At 41.4% G+C, this 15,978-nt stretch overlaps 1 protein-coding gene across 10 annotated transcripts in view; it reads left to right on the top strand.

The window, feature by feature from the left end:
* The window catches only part of LRRC7 (leucine rich repeat containing 7), a 185,278-nt gene that overhangs the window by 126,927 nt on the left and 42,373 nt on the right, over nt 1–15,978 (top strand). For all 10 annotated transcript variants that reach the window (XM_052666829.1, XM_052666830.1, XM_052666837.1 and 7 more), the window contains 3 exons: nt 13,134–13,197; nt 13,811–13,885; nt 14,917–15,061. In XM_052666829.1, coding sequence (XP_052522789.1) covers nt 13,134–13,197; nt 13,811–13,885; nt 14,917–15,061 — 284 coding nt within the window. The remainder of the gene's footprint in view (nt 1–13,133; nt 13,198–13,810; nt 13,886–14,916; nt 15,062–15,978) is intronic.

The raw sequence follows: 15,978 nt of genomic DNA, 5'->3' as shown, positions 1-15,978 counted from the left end.
ATTAAGGGGGAAACCTTCCAAACACAGGCTGATATTCTACCTGAAAGATGGAAAATCACAGACTTCTATGTTCAAAATGAATGTGAATCCAGAATATCGGTGGTAACCAAGTGCTACCAGTGGGCACCTGCTTATCCTGTGATTACTTTCACAGTTCTTTTTTTCTTGTAAGTATAAGATAGATATGTTAGACTGACTTTACAATAGCATAGACAATTTTTATGTCCATGCTGACTTTTTTTTCCCCAAGAGTTTGATTATTGCTTGAATTATGTATTATTAATAAGGGCTGTTGTATATACCTTGAACCAAGAACCAGTCAGTTGTGTTGGTGCTGAAAGGAACCGGTACATTCAGGCCAATTAAAACCTCTCGTAGAACAGAAAATGAAATTAGTAAAGCCTAAAAACCCCTGTAATATCATTACACCAGCATTGTAGGAAGCAGTGTTATGTAGAGGTTGTGTGCAACTGTGCATTTGGTGTGTGTGCATGCATTTATATAGCTATATCCACATGTGTATTTTATCTAAGTATGCATGTATGTACAAATACACATATATCTCATTTATGCTATATGCACATACATGTATGTGCTGTCTCACTTGTCATATGGTCATCTGAGAGCTAAGCTGGCAAAAACTAACCAAGAAGGAGCAGCAGTGGTACTGTGTTAGGGCTGGAGCAGAAGAGAAGATGGTGAAAGTGCAGTGTCAGTAGGGAAGGAGGAGGTGAGGGTGGCATGAAGGTTGAGGTTTAGAATCATAGAACTGCGTAGGTTGGAATGAACCTTTAATGTTATCAGTGTTTTTCCAGCCATCCTGCCATGGACTGGTTGCCTCCCAGCAGCTCAGGCTGCCCAAAGTCGCATCCAACTTGGCCTTAAACACCTACAAGGATGGGGCATCCACAACTTCTTCTATTCCAGTGCCTCAGCACTCTGAGTAGAAAGGTCTGAAGAGTTGCATATACCCTGTAACTGATGGGTTTCCTGGTATCCAAATGCCATGCCTGACCTGCCTTAGGCAAGCTGCACTCTCACTCTCTGCACTTTAGAAATGCTCTAGCCTCACCTGGCTAGCCCACAGTTGACCCAACCCCAAGTCTAAATACCTATTTTCCTTCTTTTTTTTTTTTCTTTTTTTTTCTTTTCTTTTTTTTTTCTTTTTTTTTTTTCTTTTTCCCTCTTTTTGAGGGAAATGTTTAGGAACACTGGCATGTAACCAAGCTCAGAGATGGTTCCTTGCCCCAGGGTTCATCACTCTGTTTGGTTGTGTCAGGGCAGTGCAGTTCTTGCACTAATTGAAGTAAAGCTCCATCCATTCTTCAGCTACTACCTGAATTTACAGCTTAGCTGGAGAGGAACATTCCGAGCACATTTCTGTAGCAACAAAAACATTTTAAGTTATCCAATAGTCTATTGAAGCTCTGCCATAAATATTCATTTGCACTTCATAGGGACTTCTGTATACCCCTCTGTCTCTCTCTTCCTCCTTTCTTGGTTTATGTTCAGTGGCTAATGTTACTCAAATACATCCTATAGCTGGTCTCAGACAGTCCAGTGGCAGTGAGATGCAGTGAGTAATTAAGTTCTCCTCATTGATGTAGATGTTACCACTCTTGTTGACTCTTCTTTGTGCAAGTGTGTTGGCCAGTGGCACCAATTCACACTGTCATCCCAGTGGGAGAACAGTGACAACTCAAGTGCCACCTGGTGTAGAAGTGGCATTTAGGGACTTGTTTAACAGGCCTGGTGGTGATGGGTTGGTGGTTGGACTTGAGCTGGAGGATCTTTTCCAGCCTTTATGATTCTTTAGCAGACATGTTACTCCTAAACTGGATGCTTTGGGATGTTTATATCCTTTTGGATTCCTGGGGGAGCCAAAGGTGCTTCCTGTCCTCACAAAGAGCCTGAAGGCTGTATCTGTGCTGTTGCTTACAGAAAGCAGCCAGGCAATTTGCCTGTATTTTTTTTTAAATGTCTTTGAGTAAATTGAAGTAATTAGTGTGATCCTTGCTTTTAGAGCTGTTTGAGATGAGGAAAACACCTTCTCAGAGTTTTGTGGGATTTCTTTCGGTAGAAATGGATGAAATTGAAAAATTGTAGGAACTGCATTTGTAAATGGTGAGTCACCAGTGTCTGAGAAACAGTAGGTGCTGGTAAGGGACGAGAAAATACTGGTGCTTTTTGTACTCATCCGTGTGACTCACTGCTCCCACATGAAGCTGTGGCTTCTCATCTCTTCTTTGATTTTCTTGACAGTAGGTGTTAGAGCTCTTCATTTGGGAATTATGTCTTTTTTGCACTGCCTTGCTTTTAGCAAATAATGTACAATGGAGACGTTACCGAGAGGGGACCCTTAGCAGGTGGTGTTTGGAAAAAATGGGACTTCTCAGGAAGTTTGAAGAATAGGAAGAAATATGGAATTCTGAATATGAGAAATTAAAACTGGGTTAAACTTAAGAATGCAGGGTGCATTTCATGTTCTGAGGGACTGATGAGGAATTATGCTGTAAGTGAGGGGTTCTTTGGTCAGCAATTGTGTTAGAGGGAAAAAAGCATGAGTGTCTTGTTAGGATGTGAGATGTCTGAGTCATCTATCTAAGAGAGCCCTGACAAAGCTAGATGTTCTTTGTCAAAGTATTTCCACTAGAGATAAAGAAATGTTTGTGATATTGTATAAGAAATGAGACCTCATTTGAAAAAGTTCAAAATGAAGCCAGGCTCAGGGAAAGCTAAAGGTATAATAGAAAAAAAGGAAAAAGGATGCATGCAGGACATATGTGGCATTCCCATATGAGAAGGCTCTAAAGATGCCGTGTTGCTTACACTAAGGAAACAGAAGCTGCTGGGGGATAAGTTGGTGTTTGTCTCTGCACACACAGCCAGGGTGGGCAGCTTGGGAGAGAACTCCTGCAGGGATGGGGACACAAGTGTGCATGGCTGGCAGAGGAACAAATAGGACAGGTTATTCTATGGTTCTATCACAGGAAGCATTAAGGTTGGAGAAGCCCTCTGGGCTCCCCATGCCCACTGCCCACATCCCTCAGTGCCACCTCCTCCCCACAGCTCTGAACGCCCCCAGGGATGCTGACCCCCACCCCTGGGCAGCTGTGCGGTGCTGAGCGCTCTTTGGAGCAGAGATTTTCCATAATACTCAACCTGAATCTCTCCTGGCATAACTTAAGGCCATCACCTCTCATCACAAACTCACTTTCCACAAGAAAACTGTGGAAAGCTTGAATCAGATGGCGTGTGTTGCTGGTTTGGTCCTGATGGTTCGAACTCGTTGGTGTGCTGCTACATGAAGTCTGTTTCCTATGTGAAGTCAATCCTGGGGATTATTCCCTGTGCTGGCTGAAATCAACCAAAAGGGGTGAGGTTTTATCACCAGTGACCCACATATGTTGCGAGGCTCTTTGTGTTGATTAGCAGTTTGAGGTGCATTTGACGAAGTCAACGTTCTTTATTCTGTTGTGCTGAGTTAAAACAGAAACTTAAGAACATCTCTGAAAGATTTGTTTTCTAAATCTCTCTGTCTCCTCAGTTTTCGTGCAATCTGTGTACACTTCTTACCTATCAGCTCGAGGCAGGAGTGGCACGACCAATGGATATGGTGAAGGTGGTTCCTTCCTGGTGTTAAGATGAGCCTTTTTGTGCTCGTGCCTTTTCAGTCTCAAAATGTAAGCTGAGGTTTTTAGTCTTGATTGCAGTTTCAGGTTTTGACTAGAATAAAATATAACTGTATGGAGTAGAATAAAACATAACTGTATACTGGCAATGTGTTTTAGACACATAGTCTTATTTGTGAGAATGGAGGCTGATGTGCATGTTTTCTGCCAAAAATGCTGTGAAATGACTCTTTGGAATTATTTACTGTAGGCAATAATGTTGGTAATCTTGTTTTGTTTTTCTTTACTAAATATCTAAAGTTGTTATTAGAATCTTTGTGTTTCGGCTGCCCCTCTTTGGATTAAGCAATAATTCTGTACATTGAAAAGCTGCAAAAGTAGTTCTTAAAAATTCAGATATACAAGAAATGTGTAGCAACTTGTTTTTGAAGCAATGTAAAGTCACGTAGACTAGATCCAGCTTTGGCAGAACACATCAAAATTAACAGCAGGTATTTCACAGAAGTTAGGTTTGCAAATTGGAAGTATCTACCAATAGAGAACTAAAGATCTTATACTTTCATCTAGCTAAACTTCATTTGAATTGAAAAAAATAATAAAAGAAACAAAAAAAAAAAGTAGTTTAAACATTGTATGCATTGAATACTGGCATTCCTCTGTAAGTACCATTTTAGTACAGCAAATGGCATGTATCACTGAGGAGCATCTTGGCAATTCAAAGCATTGTTTGAGACGCTGTCAGATAAAGACATTTTATTCTTGTTCCCTATTTCAGTATTGCTCTGCTTTGCCTTTAAGATAAGTACAAACATTTGTCTTTTTGATGTTGTAGGGCTGCAGATATGGTCTCACTTGTTTCTGTGGTTCCATCTCAGCAGCGGTGAGCCAATAAAAGATTCAGAAAGATATTCAGATATCCAAAACGTAGCAAAATCCATTCAGACTTTTCAGCTATTAAACGTTCTTTGTAGATCTGATAATTATTATTTCCATTAATCCTGAAAATGAAATTATACAAATCATTCTTGTGACTTAAGAACATCAGTCCCATTCATTTCAATAATATTTATGATGCTGAAATCCTCGCCACCTCCAAGCTGCTGTTTTAGGAAAACGATTTGCAAAACCACAGGTTGTGTGAAGTGTGTTGAAGTCAACGGAACTGAATTTATATCAGCTGAGAACATGTCCAGGAACATCTAAATATAGGCTTAAAAGCTTTGCTTCAGACTGCTATTTCTGAAAGGCTGCTCCACTTTTTGCCTAGTTTATTATAAAGATGTAAACTGTTTCTTGCACTTCGAGATTACAAATGTTTTCATCTTTCATCATGGCCTGTTTTCTTTAAATAGTAACCCTGGCTGAGTTTAATAAATCACATTCCAAAAGAGTTAGCACTCTGGCAATACATTATTAAACCATTGCCAGTGTTTTAATAAGGCACTACTACCACATATCTTTCTGTTAGGCTGTTTTTAGCTAAAAGAGCTTGCTGCTGAGGGAAGGTGCGTAAAAATGCTTTGTGTGGCTTTCCTGTTGTAGGGCAGTGTGTGACCGTCGCTGTGGGCCACAAGAGTGTCCCTAATTCTTGGTGCCTAGAGGGAGCAGTGGCCATTTTTCGCCACTTGTCCCATGGGGAGGTGACACAGCCACGCTTGTAGCCCTCTGAAGGAGTGCTGGCACTTCTTCTGCCACCCAGGGTAACCCTGACCACAGTTCAGCCTGGGAACCATGGTTAGCAGCTCTTTTTCCACCCAGGCCATTCTGTGATTCTGTGCAAAACTTCCCTTTAGCAGATCCAAATTTGATTCCTGTTTTATACTTGGCTAGCAGGGTTGAATTCCAGATAGAGTCTTCACAGTGCAGAGCGGTGGGTGGGGAGGGCAGGTGCAACCATGAGGAATCACTCTGGTTCACCTTCCACTCATTTTGTTCTTAATTATACCGGAACCCTGAGCTCCTCCCAGAGCACTGTGGAGCTAAAGACACAAAGAGTTCTCTCTGACTGTTATTAATGAGATCTAATTAGCGTGCTCAGCTTTCTTGAGTATGGCTGTGTTATGGTACGCAAGGAAATTGCTCAGTATGCTCAGAGCACCAAAAGTTGGTATTCTTTTAATTCTGCCTGACTAAAAAACATCTGCAGAGTGAAAACTCCTGCATGCAGTTAAAACCGCAAGGGGAGTTTAGAGACACTTGTATTTGTTGCTGCATCAAGATGCAGAAGCTGTACCTCGTATGTGTCTGCAGGGACGGCCTGACCCACACACATCAGTCATCCCCTGAAGGCCGCCAGCCAGGCAGCGCCCAGCCCAATCTCTGGTCTGTAGTGCAGAAGGTTGCCTTTGGCACCCCTTCCCTCTAGCATTGGGGAATCCTCTGCACTGTGAGATGTCTTATTTATGTAACCTGAGAAATCAGAAATATGGTGCAAAACTCGAAGGCTCTCGGCTGCTTATGTTCTGACACTTATGAGATATGATTGACTTCTGAAAAACTGTAGAACACGTATATGTGAATGGTTTGCAGTGGTCTTTATTTTTATATTGTAATTACTTCCCTCCCTCTTCCTCAATTAGTACAAAGATTGTTTGTCAGTCACATCACTTTTCATCTCAGATTCATCCTTGTCTTTTCCTAGCTCATCTTCATTTCATTTCTGTGGCTTTAGCTGCAGGAATGTTCCTATTTTTTCTACATGCTGGTGATATCTTCGGGCCGCTTTTGAGTAGAATCTGGAATCAGACTGTCTGCTAAGTATGAAATGTGTTGAGGGCAACATTCTTTGGTTCTTGCTTTCAGGTTAGATTGTTCAGATAATTTTACTCCTCGGGATTCATTAATGCCCACTGGATTTGGTTCATCCTGGCTGATATTGTGACCAAGTTGATATTTAGCTTGGGTCTTCTCCCTGCTATCCGGCAAATGGAAGGTCGGGGACAAAGAGGTATTTTCAGCCTTGTGTGGCTCCCAATGCCTTAGGAAGCCATGTTGGGAAAGAAGTTGGTGTGCCATCAAGGGTCAAAGCAGTGATGATTTCGCCTTTCTCTGTGATCAGTTGTGCAAACCTTGCCAGCTGCACTGTGATTCATTGCCAGATCCTGAGCCAAGAGGTTCATTTGGAGACCTGATCCGTTTCCACCACAAACAAAAACGGGTGGGATTTAGGTCCCTGTGCAGAAAGCCTTGCTTTAGCTCAGTGACGTGCTTTTAGCATCCTTATGTTTAGCACACAGAGGTTTTTTGCAGAATGACCTGCGTGGTTTTGTTCTGACTGAGTCCTGGAACAGCTCTGTTTCCAATTTCTGTGTGGAGGACGCCTTTCTTAGTGGTGCTTTTTATTTTAAACCCTTGGCATGGGATTAGGTAAAGTCTCCCGAGCCTTCAGTGCCGTAGGTCAATGGCTGTGTTCAGACATCTTCTGAACCAGCAGTTCCATCTTTTGGTCATTGAGATTGGTTTTTCTAACCTTAGCGCTGGAAGACGGAGAGTGTGCCCTCACCATCAGCTGAGCGTGTTCAGTGGCACAAGCAGCACTGGAGGTGGAGGCTGCAGATCTTTGGGTGCCAGAAATGGCAGCGTCAGGAGCATCGGCCTGAGTTGGCTGTGTTGAGGTGGTTTTCCCAAACTGTGCTGTGGAACCAAACCACGCTGCTATGCACAGGGGTACTGGAGCCTGCCTCCTACTCCAGTAGGTTTGGTCCAGATTAGCAGTCTGGCTGCATTTTGCAGTGGTGTTCCAGGTGGGCTGCCTGCTGCTGGCTGTAGTAATGATTAGGCCATAGAGAAACAGCAAAGCAACACAGAGTTAGTTTAGGCATCATCCCATGATCTTTGCTATATTCTCTGATTTGTGAGTTGATATTTAAAGTAGCAATATAGACGTTCTTAAATATAACTGAAGTTGAAATAAATGCTGTTTTGGTAGTTATTTCACATATATGCATATATTTCACTCTACATATAACAATTTTTAGTATCCTCAGAACCAGTTTTTCATTACACATATTCTGTCATTTTGAAGCCTAGGTAGATTTGATTATGACGGATTAATTTATACACATGGTTCTCTGCTTTCCAATACCTAGAATATTTTACATTCTGGGCATGGAGTGCGTTGTCCTGAGATTCACTGAAAGTCATAGAATCACAGAGTGGCCTGGGTTGAAAAGGACCACAGTGCTCTTCTAATTTCAACCCCCTGCTGTGTGCAGGGCTGCCGACCACCAGACCAGGCTGCCCAGAGCCACATCCAGCCTGGCTCAATGCTGAGATTTCCATGTAGCCCATGAAGTGTAGCATAAGGAAACAGGTGATGCGATGTGATACTTCATCCCTGTTTAAAATTTAACTGTTCTGCAAGACTTAACATAGGTGACTAACATTATGTTTTTACAATGCAACTCCTGAACTGGTTAATTAATAAAGTTATATTGTAAGGTTTAAGGTACTGGAAATGGAAGAGTCTTCTGAATGTGATATTTTTAATAACTTCAACATAAAAATTACTGCATACAATAAAAGTGCGGGGAAACATTGAGATGAATACAGCAGTTGCTCCATTAGTGGGAGCATGTTTGCTGTTAGTTGCTTTTTATTCTTTGGGGAAGACTCGTATCTGTTTATCACAAACTCATACAAACATAACTGCAAGCTGCTGCTCAAGGAAATGCAGTGTGTGACTGTAATCACTCCGCCAGTCCTGTCGTTGGGGCACAAGAGGTGTGCATTTGTGTTGTGTCACATCTTTGGTTGTGTTTCTGCCTCTGTCACAGCTGCTTTGCACTCATGGATTTTAACCTTTAGGAGATACCTCTGTTAGCTACATGCACGCTTCTTTATGCGGGGATAAATGAAGGTGTGAGCAGAAGTTTGTAATCAAGGTTTTGAATAAACCTTCATCACCACTTCATGCCTGCCATGACGCCGAGTGGGGTTTTGGTAACGATGCCATGATTGTGGTAGTTGAAGAAAGGCATTTTCCTGGTGATTTAATGTATTTACAGCATGCAGGTAAGTAAAAGAAGGTAACGAAAGCGAACATGCAAGAACACACGTTAGGCAATGTATGTAATCACAATGTCTTCTAACTGATGCCACTGAATTCTGTAGTTTGTTACATCTTATGTACTGTGAATGTTATTCAAACTGGTGCGAGTAGTGCTGGTTTTTCACCAAATATTCAGTAATGTTTCTCTTTATGCTGGTTTTTGCACTTGTATTTTCTCATGAGCTTCTTACACTGCACAGCACACCCCTCTGTGAGCTCTGCAATCTCCTCCATGTAACTCCCGCAGTTGCTATAGATGGAGGAATGGATCCAAATGTGATCTGGATTAAGATTTATGTGAAAAATTTGGCTGCAAGTTTTATTATCGCATTAATTAAATTACATTACGTCATTGAAGCAGTGAATATTTAACTGAGCATTACTCATAATTGCACCTTCCCCGCTCCTCCGTCACAAAATGACCACACACATAAAGAAGTGTAATGGATCTTTTTGGAAGAAAAATACAAGCAGTTGTATGAAAGAGACAAAAATATCACAGAGCAATGGGAGATGGGGTGGGATGTTCGTCCCTGTGGGTACCTTTGCAGTGTGCTTTGTCTTCTGGCAGAGTCCCATAGCAAATAGCTGAAATTCATTTGCCTCCATGCAAATGCTGCTGTTTCTGAAACTATTTGTCTGTGTGTCATGAGAAACTGTGCCATGGTGTTTTAAAGTTGTAGTTAAAAGTTATTTTCTATAATCAATTTACAGTGCTGTAAAACAGAACTTTTAAAGTAAATGTTACGTTCAGATAGATAGAATACAAACATGAAACATGGAAATGAGAGTGAAACACTTGTGAGTGTGCATACAGCCAGTGCTCTGATGGGAAAACCTTTAGTATTGCGGGTGTAGGCAATGATGAAATTGCAATGCTCACGTGCTGAGGTGCTCTCTCCAAAGCAGCAACCGGCCAATGGTGGTTGAGTAATTGCAGTCATTTGTCCTGCATGTGTGCTGCAAGAGAAACGTGCATTCATGGAAAGGATCCTCATAAAGTTAATGAGAATCTTAGTGGCAGTGAGGCAGTCTGTCGTCAAAAGGTGTTTGCAATTACTAGTGGAACTGCTTTCTCCATTGAGATGACTTAATTAAAAAACATTTGTATTCAATATTTGCATCTTGTACCTGAGCGTCAGAAATGCAAACTGGACTAATAATAATTAAGGCACAATGGTGAAAGTTTCCAATGCGGCAAGCGAGACCAGATTTAAACATTTTCAGTGACTTAGAAGTTATTTAATGAGATACTGAGTGTAGCTGATCTGACTTCAGCACGTTACGGCTTTGTTCAAAAAATGCTTTTGTCTGGGTTTGGAAAATTACAGTCAGCTCTTGCATGATATTTCCAAAGAGAATTACGGTGGAGTTAGAGGACCAGAGGGGTTAAAGACATCGTTAGCTAAGATTTTAATGGAGAGCATAATATCAAACAGAACCCTTTGGGGAAATGAGTGGAAAATCTTCGTGCTTGCAGGTGACTTCATTATCCTTCACTGCCTTTGTGTGTTGTGCCACTGAAGCACTTACTGCTTTGTGAATGGCTCCCAGTCTTCCAGATGCTCTTGCGTACTGAAGAGATGCTACTGAAAGATAAAATATTTTCATCATCACGTTCGGTTTTATAGCAATAATATTTCAAAGTAAATGAATACTATAGGAACAAAAATGGAGTAAGAAGTAGGCTGGGAATTGGAGAGAATCAATCAAGAGTTCTATTACTGGCTTAGAAGGGGGGGGTCACAGTATAGTGTATAAAAAGCCACTTTCTGTTTAATCATGTGCACTCAGTCTTGACTAATCATAGTTATACTGATAAGTATTGTTTCAGATTTAACCACTCCGTGCTTTAGTTTTGAACTACATCGTCGTGGTTTGCACCTTGTCTTCCACAAATTTTCCACTTTTCCACCAAAGAGGCCCAGATGTATTCTAACAACTCTTCCCTGCAGAACATTAATTTCTCTAAAGCACAGAAGCTCCTCCAATGCTTGGTCTTCCTTTGTGACCCTAATGTTCATTCCTTGAGTTGAGCTGAAAGATGGAGGAATGCAGGAGGTCAGTTGTGGAGGCTGTTTGCCTAAAGAAAATAATAAAATACATGATTTCTGAAGCGTAAGAGCCAAGTATTTGTTTATCTACATGATTTTTCATTTCAATAGCATATGCTTAGCAGAAAAGGCCTTCTACTGAAGGATATTTGCATTTTTGTCAAATGATTTTTTTTTAAAGTATTTTAGGAAACAAAACATGAAGTTTTCTCATAATAAATATGCCCAGTGTTCTCTATCCAACCCTATCACATCATTTTTCTCTAATTGAAATGTCAATGCAAATCTTCACTGCTTAATTGTAGCATCCTTAATGATTGGCTTTACTTCTGATATTGCATACAGAGATAAAATGGTCAATAGCAGCGGTCCCATCAGTAGAGACTGTGATCATTTTTGGATTAGGATCAACTCTGAGTACTTCAGAGGGCCTCTAAGTAGTAGAGTAGTTCTAGTTCGTACTAAATTCTTTCATTATTTGTATCCTTTTATTTCTTTCTGTTTTTTTATTTATCACCACCATAATGTAGTGCTGTGTTCAGAGCATATTGGTCTACCAGGATTGAGCAAGAAGTTCTGCAGCAGCAGTGTCATGTCCATGGAAACAAAGGCAGGGTTGGATTTATTGCATTTGAAGTTTATCCATAACAGGACAGCTGTGTTTTGTGCCTTTTGGGAGGGGTCAGTTTTACAGACATGGCCAGTGGGCATGGTGGGGATGGGTTGGGGCTGGGGGGTCTTAGAGCTCTTTTCCAACCTGAATGGTTCTGTGATTCTATGATCCTGGCCCAGGCTGACCTCCAGATAATGCCAGGAAGTGCTGGCAGAGCCAAAGCTGGGTGAGGGACACTGGCAGGAGGGAAGGCTGATGGCAGCAGCACACTGTGGCACGTTGCACCCCTGCACAGCACTTGCCCTGTCCCACATGCCTTGTTTAGTGCAGCACTGGAGGAATATGAGCATTATTATTCCAGTTTTTCAAAATGATTACAATCTTTATGAAATATTTATAATGCTGTTTGGTTTAAATTTAATAACCTCTTTTATAAAGTATTGACTGTGCTATTCAAAATCACTTACTAACATCAAGTCACTCATCATAAACCATGGAGATCAATATATTCAAATGAAGATGCTATTTAAACTCAAGTGTCGTCGTAATTTTGAATACAACTTCCCAGCCTTGGCTTTGCACACTGTAGATTCTGACACTGTAGAGCGTGTGAAGTGGCAGTAGTCTGCATCTAGCAGGGATATGAGCAGTGCTGTGTGCCATATGAGAGCAGAAGAACCTTCCCAGTAAGAGAATCACAATCCCTTCCATCCTTCAGCTGGTGTTACAGAGTTGCTCAGCAGTTCTCTTCCCGTTTTGAAATTATCTTTGCTGTTTTGGGATTACTCCTTTGGGTCGATGCCTGTGCTGTGTTCTGAGCATTGCTTTTTAAACATCTGTGTGTTCTTAGAAGTTTGCCTGTATTCATACTGATGGATTCTAAGTGCTTATTGCAGTTGGTGAGCATGGATGCCACGTGTGATTCTCACGTGTGATTGAGAGAAGCATTTTTTCCTCACAGCTTAGATTTGGAGATAAACCAGGGAGATTTATCCCACTCACTTCCTTAAATCAAGAATCTCACCCAGTCGTTTTTCACTTTTATTTCACTGTTTGAGTTACCTGTGCCCAAGCAACAAAAGTGCCCTTTTAGCCGTTACCTCCATGGTGATCATTGCAGACATAAATCCAGATGATTCCCCATTTAAAGCCCTTTACTGCATAATGCATGTTTGAAATTAACTTTCTGTTTGCTTTCATATGCTGCCTTCCTATCCCACTCTCTCTGATAATGCTGGGCAGGAGGATGAGCTGCTGGGGCTGGCATTGCATTGCACCTCTCCAGCCCAGCTGTGCCCTGCAGCCCAGGGGCTCGGGTCTCAAACTGATCCCTGAGTTTGAAACCTGTGTGCTGCTTTCCATCCCTTTCCAACACCTGGTCAATGCTCTTCCAGCTTTGGGGAGGTAACAGCCACCCTTTCCATTTCTGCTGCAAAAAGCTTTTTAGAAGCTCATAAAGAAACCAATCATAAATTTGTTAGCTAATTTAGTTATCACAATTGATATAGTTTTCAGTTGCTTGCAAATGAGTCATTTTCCTTGAGAAACCATGCAGAAGTGTACCAAGATTTTATTGTGATATTGGTGTAATTGTTGCTAGTTTTCTGGTTCCGGAACTTTAGCTGATGTCCAAACGAAGTGCGTTGTTCTCATTTGCAGTTTCCATCTGGTCTAACTCTTTTTACAACAGCAGTATCACTTGAGCCTTAGTCTTATCTAAGGAAAAGGTAACCAACTGTTTCCAAGGAAAAATTCCACCTTAGATATTTCCTTCTCTGTTGCAGGTCGATGCACAAGCTGACTCAGCTGGAGAGACTTGATCTGGGCAATAATGAGTTTTCTGAACTGGTAAGAGGTGCCCCTTTTCCACAGACACCTGTGGCATTTTGTGCTCTGGGCTTGGCCATCGGACTTGAAAGTCATGAAGGCATTGTGGCCACGTGCAGCAATAGGAGCAGCCTGCTGCCTTTGGGAAAGTGTCTGTCTAATAAGAGGAATTGAGAAGAAAATTAAGGTTGAGGGGAGGAATTATGATCATCTATATTAACTTGAGTGAACACCGGAGGAAAAGAGAGTCGTTAATCATCACAGGAACAAATAGCACAAAATGACCACTAATTAACTTAACCTGGAAATTAGTAGTTATTTTAACCATCAAAGAAGAAAAAGAAAATTCAATAGAATTAGCTCAGGCAAAATCAATTACCTTCCAATTATTGACTAATTGTTTTTTAATAGAAACACGTTATGTGACTGCACATAGAATGGAGGCACTGAGCTGTGGGTGGGTGGGTTCCTTCCTGCCCAATGCACCATGTGGAAGACAACTTCTTATGGGAGTTGCAATATTCCAAGGAATTTAGGTTACAGGAGATATTTAGATGTCTCTCTTCAGGTGCTGAGATGCTGAACTGACACATTTGATGGAAGTGTCCATAACATGATCTGTTCTTTTCCTCAGCCCGAGGTTCTCGAACAAATACAGAATCTGAAGGAATTGTGGATGGACAATAATTCTCTGCAAATACTACCTGGGGTATGAACACTTACTTTATGTAATCTAATCTATGGCACTAATGATGAACAGTTCACCGTGCAGCAAATGACTGCATGTGCATTTCCTGAATAGGTGCATATTTTCAGTTAATTCTCATATCATTACCAGGAAATAAAAGGCTCAAAATAGCCATGCATATGAAGACCTTCCAAATGTTGTGCTGTTATGTGATAGTAATTAAATTGGAGTGTACCTGTTTTATCTGAGCCTTGTGCAATTTGCATTGCAAGGGAAGTTGTTTTCCACTGTCTTCTCAGACACCGTTGGTACATTTCAGTGTAAGGAAAGCAAGAGCATCAATTTTGTTGATTTTCTTGGTGAAATGTCATGTCTAGAACAAAGTGACCATCCTGTGATAATGGACCAAGAAGCAGATTGCTTCTGTTGGCTTCAGACTCCGCATGCCAACAGATGTTCAAAGAAGTCTGAGAATTTTTTCTCTAGCTGCTCCCTGATGTTATAGCTGTTGGGATTAACCTCTCATAACTGAACTATGAATATCTGAAACCTGATTTTAGACTTCACAAAATGTAGGCAGTCGATATGACACAGAAATGCACTGCTGCCATATGAGACCCCAGTGCTGCTGTGGGTGGGTGAGCTGAGTTGTGTCCCTGGGATCCAGGTCCGACCAAAGAAAGTAATAAAGCAATGTGGCACTGAGAACTCAAATTCCCTCCAGATTTAATGAATCCAGAGCACCCGAATCAGTTTGGAGTTCATTGTTTATTTTGGTGCAGGATTGTAGGCTGGTTTAATGGCAATGGGCAGCATTTTAATAGGGCTTAGAATTATCACCTGGGCTCACAGAGCAACTGGTTTTCAGCTCTGCCCCGTGCCTTTCCTTCTGCAGCTTTCTGAAGAAATCCCAATACTGATTCAGTGAGACAGATAGAAAAGCATGCTGTGATAACCAGGAGAAGTCTGTATTGCAGTTGTTGGTCTTTAAACTTGGAAATTGGCATGCCATGTCTATCTGTTGAAGTAACGCTCTGTAACGTGCTATTAAGTCTATAGGGAAGTTAAAACAGCTCGTGTACCTGGATATGTCAAAAAACAGGATAGAAACTGTTGATTTGGACATATCGGGATGTGAAGGACTTGAAGACCTCCTGTTGTCATCAAATATGTTGCAGCAACTGCCAGACTCCATAGGTGAGAAAAGCTCCTGTTTTTACACTTTGTGATAAAGCTGGAACAAGAAATGCCATTAAACTCTAAAGGAATTAATTGTGCACTCATACATCTGGTACTGGGGCAGTCCATAAAGACTGCTTTGAACGTCAGAAAACAAAAAAATAATCCATAGTTAGGGGCTGTAGGTTATTCTGAGTTGTATTTTTCAAGAAACTAAATAAAGGTACTATCGATCTGGTCTGAATTAGGATGGGAATATAAAAGTGGTTATATTAACAGTATTAAACTCCTGAAGAAAACTAGTTACAGTAGTGCAATTCCAGTGACGGCATCAAAAGAAGAAATAGTTCAACCTATTCCTTTTCTGTTTCGACTATACTGCACCTATAGAATTCCTGAATTATTCGGAACGCAGGATTTCTGGAAGGTGTCTGTAGGTACGTGGCTCTGGACATCCCTCAGGTTTGCTTCAGGAACACTGTGGGTCCCTGCTCTCTTCTGTTGCTTCCAGCAGATGAGCCCCCAGATACACAGCATGGTGGCACTGTGGGCCCTCCCCTGTTTCAATTATCAAAGTCAAGCCTGCAGACTGTATAGCTGGCCAACAAAACTCTACTACATGAACGTTACTGAGCTGCTGTTACAGCTGTTTCCCATTCTGCTCTGATGCGATATGTCACCATCAGCCTGGCAGTTGATTCTCGATGCAGTTTTCTGATGTGCATATGCAGATTGATTTTTCAAGGTTACATAACTCTGGTACAGAAGGATGCTGACATTGTGAATTGTGCACTCAGTGCTCATTTCCAAATTCCTATTACTGAATCACAATAGGTGTAACTGAAGCAAAGCAGAAAGAGTCATTTCAGTACTGCATTTTCAGGTGACAGCTTGCTGCAGTTCTGTTTGGTAGAAATTTTTCCTCTTAAAAGACA

The sequence above is a fragment of the Tympanuchus pallidicinctus genome, unplaced genomic scaffold (assembly GCF_026119805.1).
Source record: "Tympanuchus pallidicinctus isolate F22 unplaced genomic scaffold, pur_lepc_1.0 scaffold7, whole genome shotgun sequence".
In the NCBI taxonomy this organism is placed as follows: domain Eukaryota; kingdom Metazoa; phylum Chordata; class Aves; order Galliformes; family Phasianidae; genus Tympanuchus; species Tympanuchus pallidicinctus.
This window is presented reverse-complemented; position numbering and strand designations above follow the sequence as displayed.